The 6,228-nt window shown below is 44.2% G+C and overlaps 1 protein-coding gene across 1 annotated transcript; it reads left to right on the forward strand.

Annotated features, from left to right (window-relative positions):
- The first annotated feature begins 47 nt into the window (after positions 1-47).
- TRNT1 (tRNA nucleotidyl transferase 1) lies at positions 48-5,691 on the forward strand. Its single transcript, XM_062630377.1, has 7 exons — positions 48-249; positions 959-1,152; positions 1,740-1,878; positions 2,123-2,249; positions 2,769-2,962; positions 3,144-3,394; positions 5,367-5,691. The coding sequence occupies exons 1-7, from the start codon at positions 102-104 to the stop codon at positions 5,613-5,615; spliced, it is 1,302 nt and encodes a 433-aa protein (XP_062486361.1). The 5' UTR covers positions 48-101; the 3' UTR covers positions 5,616-5,691.
- Positions 5,692-6,228: the final 537 nt, after the last annotated feature.

A 6,228-nucleotide genomic window follows, 5' to 3' on the forward strand; every position in this document is an offset into this window, starting at 1 on the left:
GAGCTCGGTGCCTGCGGGGGAAGGGGGTCTCTCCGTGCGGGGGGAGGCCGGGCCCGCTCGGCGCGGGGCGGCTGACGTGTCGTGTGGCCGTCTCTCCGCAGATGCGGGCTGAGGTGTTGCTTCTGCCCTGCAGGGCCCGGCTGCGGCTGCTCCCGCCGCTCCGGCCGCGGCACCGAGCGGCGGGCATCATGAGGCTGCAGTCCCCACAGTTCCAGGCCCTCTTCACGCCGGGGCTCCGCAGCGTGGCAGGTGAGCACAGCGCGGGGAGCCTGGGCCTGGGCCTCTGGAGCGTCTCCTCTTGTGGTGGCGTGCGGAGAACGAAGTGCGGCCTGGAGAGCCGTGGCGATGAACGCAAGCGTTGCAGTTTGCGTCCTGTCCCTGATGAGGCGCAGCACCTCATCCGCTTACGAGGGAAATGGACTGCGGCTTCTGTGGCTCGGTCACGGTGCTGGGGGGCAGCCTGGGTGCCTGCGGTGCCTTGGGAGGTGTCTGCTGCTCTTTGGATTCGGCCACTGCAACTTCCGGGCACCTCGGAGGACGTGGTGGAGCTGACAGTTGTGGGGTGTGTGTTTACTGGAGAAGTTTGGATTCACCATCCACTGTGCTCTGCCATAAGTAAACTGAGCACTTTTGTCTTGTTGGCTACTGGCTGCTCAAACTGTTCTGCAGCCCGGAGCGCCCTAGTATCAGTTATATAGCTGTCAATACTTAAATTATCAGAAGTGCCCCAGAAAAATACATAGGAAATGAAATGACTGGGACAATGCCTGTGGTTGCTCAGCTGAGTATCTAATTTGTGCATTTTGCAAGAAGCTGTGAGGTACATGCATGCTTACTGCGTATTGAGTGTGTATTCCCACGTCTGTCACCTTAATGTGTGAAAAAGTAAGGGTATGGCTGGCAGCGTGCTATGGTGTGTGTTTAGGAGAGTGCTTCCTAATTTTCTTTTTCTTCCCAGAAATGTTTGAGAAGAAGAACTATGAGCTGAGGATAGCAGGAGGTGCTGTGAGGGATTTACTGAGTGGAATGACACCACAAGATGTAGATTTTGCCACTACAGCTACGCCCGCAGAGATGAAGGACATGTTCACATCTGCTGGTGTTCGTCTCATCAATAACAAAGGAGAAAAACATGGAACCATTACTGCCAGGGTTGGTTTGTGTTTTGATTTGAATCTTTTCTAACTGTATTTGTGCAGCATATCCAATAGAGAACTTGTGGCATGCTCCTTTGTTAAAGTATCACAGTAAGAGTTTAAATAAGAGCCTGCTTTAAAGTATGGAGTGAATTCTTTTTTTATTACTCTTTGCAAAATTCAATTTATTACCATATTTTAATGCATGTTACCTCTGCATAAGCCATTCATGCTGTTGTGCTATCACTAGAAAAGATAATATAGACCCCCACACACATGCTCAGATCATGTGAGGAAGATCTCAGTGTTTCCTCCTCCTGATTTCTCATGTGGCACTTTCTCAACCGTGCTCATTTCTCTGCTTCTTATTCCATCTTCTGCAAGGAGGTTTCTGCAGGCTACCTAGAAAATCAGTAATGCAGGGATTAGTTTTGGATGTTTGTATTTCTTGGTTGTCTGCTCTGTATGAAAATATGGTACCTGTTGGTTTGCATGTATCCAGGTTGAGCACTGACTGTCTACAAACACGAGGCTGAAAAGATATACAGATCTTGGTGTGTATTCATGGTCATGTTGAAGTAACAATGTCTGTGGGATTTTCAGCTCCATGAACAGAACTTTGAAATTACTACTCTTAGAATAGATGTCATCACTGATGGACGACATGCAGAGGTGGAATTCACCACTGACTGGGAAAAGGATGCTGAAAGGAGGGATCTGACTATCAATTCCATGTTTTTAGGTAAGTCCTTTCAAAAGGAAGTAAGTTAGATGAAACACCGCCTTTTAGATTAAGCCAGTAAATTCTCTTGGTCTGTTTTAGTTTTGTTTATTGCTCTCAGCTGGAAGGCCTGTACAAATATGTGAGGTGATCTGACAAACCAAGTCAAATCACACAGCTTCTGTATTTGCAGATGGGAGTGTTCAGTTGTGCCAACCATGTTTGTAAACTAGTATTCTTGCATTTTTTTTCTCCTTTTCTGTAGGTTTGGATGGAATGCTGTATGACTTTTTTAATGGATATGAAGACTTGAAAAACAAGAAAATTAGATTTGTAGGAAAGGCAACTGAGAGAATACAAGAAGATTATTTACGAATCCTAAGATATTTCAGGTACTGGGTTTTTCTTTTCCTAGATAAAGAAACAAACCAAGCATTGTAGAAGTTCAGAAATTGCAAAAAGAGATCAGTGATGTAAAAAGTGATGTAATTGTCATATTGTCAAGTTTCCTCTTGTACTTGAAGCTGGAATATTTAACACTGCTATGACGTTCTCTGAATAGCAGAAATCGATTCTTCTCGCAAGTAACAAGTGATAGGATGAGGAGGAAATGGCCTCAAGTTGCACCAGGGGAGGTTCAGATTGGATATTGGGGAAAAATGTCTTCACTGAAAGGGTTGCCAAGGATCGGAACAGGCTGCCCGGGGAAGTGGTGGAGGCACCATCCCTGGAGGGACCTAAAAGATGTGTAGATGTGGCACTTGGGGACATGGTTTAGTGGTGGACTGGACAGCGCTGGGTTAGCGGTTGAACTCAATGACCTTAAATGTCTTTTTCCAACCTAAACAATTCTATGATTCTAAATGGAATAATTATGCGCATTCTAACATACAGATGTTTTCTTTGGGCAGGTTTTATGGAAGAATCGCAGAGAAACCTGATGTTCATGAATCTAGTACGCTTCAAGCAATTAAAGAAAATGCCAAAGGTTTGGCTGGAATATCAGGAGAAAGGATTTGGGTGGAACTGAAAAAAATTCTTCTTGGAAACCATGTAAATCATTTGATTCAACTTATGTATGAGCTGGATATTGCGCAGTACATAGGTAAAGTGAAATGAAAATTGCTTTAATACTCCTATATCATACACAAGCAGAACTGCAGAATGGCAGAGTGAGATAAAACTTCATTTTACACAGAAAGAAGTAGATTACTTTTTTGTGTGTTAACATCCACATTTCTTATTAACACTTTCTTGTACTTTTTTCCCTGTGTGTGTCCCTTTAGGACTGCCACTTGATGGAGATCTAGAGGAATTTGCCAGAGTAACTAAAAATGTACAAAACCTGTGTCCAAAACCGATGACTGTTCTGACATCATTGTTCAAAGGGAAGGATGACATCACAAACCTTGATCTGAGGCTGAAAATCTCAAAAGAAGAAAAAACCCTTGGCCTTTTCTTAATGAAGCACCGGCAAGAGTTAACCAAAGCTATGGGTCCAGAACCACTTAAACCGTATCAGGATGTCATCATGGATGTAAGTGTGTTTCATATTGCTTTATTTTGCTGTACACAGTAAGCCAAATTTCCAGTTTTACAGAATAGCAGAGATGACAGTGCCTAGGGGAAAGAAAGGGCCTTGGAGTCAGGTGAGAACCATTTCGTTGTGGGGCTTGTTTACTGGTCTTTGGCAAGTTTTTGCCAGGGTTTTAAAGAGCATGATATTTTCATCAGAAAGGTGGGATGCAAAAAGTATTGGCAAACTTTGGACTGCTCCTAGTGTAATATCTTCACAGTAACTGGAAGAATATCTTTCTGTATTCTATTAGTTCAAGGTAACTAAGGTGGGGTGGGTTGGTTGGTTTGTTTTCCCTCTTTGTTTTTCCTCTGGAGAGGGACCAGGAGTTAACAAGAGCGATTCAAAATGTCCTGGCATGTCTCTGCAATGTAAAGCAGAAACTTTTGCTATAAAAAAGATCCTTCTCTCTTACCAGAGTTTACTTAGAGGATAAGCAGCGGCCATTACTGCTTGGGTTCAAAAGCTTTTTTCTTTCTCATCCAGAATATTAAGACTTTAATTTTAAAGAGATTATTTAAAGCAAACAAGAATCCCACTGTATTTTTATCAGTTCCTAATACCTTGTGTTCTGTAGCAGTTTTTTGACTGAATTTAAAAGCCTGCCCGTGCCTCAGGCTACCAAGTATCATATGCGATCATCTGAAACAAAAGTTCCATGTGAACATACCTAGGGACTGAGTTTGCTATACTGTCCCAGCTGGTCTCCCTTTTGCTTTAAAACAGGATGTAGGATCTGGATCTTGAGAGACTCCAGGGTTTTTTTGTCATTTGTGTATGGGAAGTCAGTGCAATTGGTATGTGGTTGTCCTGGGTTCAGCAGTAGCAGTCATGTTTCTGCTTCATGGTAGCTGGTGCAGTGCTGTGTTTTGACTTCCAGCCTGGGAACAGTGCTGGTGATACCGATGTTTTCAGTTGTTGCTAAGTGATGTTTACCCTGACCAAGGACTTTGTGAGGCTCATGCTCTGCCAGGGAGGAGGGGAAGCCGTGAGGAAGCAGAGACGGGGTGCCTGACCCAGGCTAGCCAAAGAGGTATTCCATACCACAGCACGTCATGTCTGGGGTGGGGGGTAACTGGGAGTTACCCGGAAGGACACGGGCTTCTGGCTGGGACTCGTTTCTTGGCCGGTGGTATCGTATTCTCTTCCCTTGTTATTTTCCCTTATCATTGTTGTGGTTGGTAGTAGTGGTGGTGATTTGTGTTGCACATTGGTTGCTGGACTGTTCTTGTCTCAACCCGTGGGAGTTGCACTCTTTCAATCCTCCTCCCCGTTCCTCCGGGAGCGGGGAAGGGGAGAGCCCCGGGGGGGGGGCTGCTGTCAGCCCAGCACCACACACTGGGAGTGAGTGAACAAGTTGCCTGACTGGGTTTAAACCACGACAGTTCTTTTTGGGGTGCGTTGGCCGGGAATTGAGCCTGGGTCAACTGCTTGGAAGGCAGCTATGCTCACCATTATACCACGCCACACCAGCTACCATGAAGGAGAAACATGAGTGCTACTGCTGAACCCAGGACAGTGGTCTTTTTAGGGCATCCTGTTCAGCAGGCAGCCTGTGATGTTCTTCCACAGCAAGGTTCAGTTAATTTCAGGTGAAGCTGTTGGCTTCTGTTGTAGCACCGGAGACTGAAAGCAGGAGACAGCAGTCTGCAGTGAGGCCTTTCTCCCACAGAAATGGTAGTAGTTTCTCTCCAGCTGGAGGTTGAAGATAATGGTGACAGCTGTTACCTGGAATTTTAAGAAGTCTCCAAGGACCTCCCAAGTTAGGACTGAGTTTTAAAACTTGGGAGGCAGGCGACATCCTCATTTACATAGTTCCACCTCACTGTCCAGATGTTGCCTAATAAGATGTCATGGGAATAATGTAGTGTGGAGCACAGTTTGAGGTGTTTTCTACTGTGTTATAGTGAATTCTTTCTTTTCTTTCTTCTAGTCTAGGGAAGCTAATACAAATTCCAAGATCTGTGAGCTTCTGAAATACCAAGGAGAAGATCATCTTTTACAGGAGTTGCAGCAATGGACTGTTCCTTCTTTTCCTGTTAGTGGACATGACTTAAGAAAAATGGGCATATCTTCTGGAAAAGAAATTGGAGCAGCATTACAGCAGCTAAGGGAGGAATGGAAGAAGAGTGGGTATCACATGGACAAAGAAGAACTGTTAAGTTGCCTAAAGAAGTTGTAAAATTGAGTAAGAAAGAGAACAGTTTTTGTCCTATTCAAAGTGTAACTGAGATAACAGTAAATACTTTGAGACTGTACTCGCTGATTGATGAGTGTTTGTCATGTTTAAGATCTTCAGACAGCGCTGTTCTCCTGGTACTAATTCATAACTTCTGCAAAGCGAGGTTTAATTCTGTAGTGATGCAAAACAGTATTGCCAGATCTCAAATCCTCTACCTCTTGTATTCTAATGATAAATATTTACTACTTGGCTGTGGGCTGTCAGAGGTGACAGCAGAATTTTTCTCATCCTGACTTTGTTACATCTAAACAAACCCAACCCCCTCAAAGAAAGGTGTTTCCATCCTCTACATAAACTCACTGGGGACCTTTTGTGTCTAGGAGAGTGACAGTGGCTAGAAATAAGGAATGAGCTCTAACTCTTTTTGTAGTTAAAGCAAGCTAGCAGATTGAAATACTCCAGCAGTGTGCAGACAGTATTAACCATGTAAAACAAGTCTGTTTTCTGTACAGTTTTTTAGTGTCCAGACTCAATTTTAGTTTAAAAGGATGACTTAGCTTAGTCAGTATTACGAACTACTTCTCTCTTCAGTAGCTTTTCAGTAACTTATCAT

This window comes from Pezoporus occidentalis, unplaced genomic scaffold (genome assembly GCF_034315485.1).
Source record: "Pezoporus occidentalis ecotype Australia unplaced genomic scaffold, CSIRO_AGI_Poc_V1 ctg35, whole genome shotgun sequence".
Classification (NCBI taxonomy): Eukaryota; Metazoa; Chordata; class Aves; order Psittaciformes; family Psittacidae; genus Pezoporus; species Pezoporus occidentalis.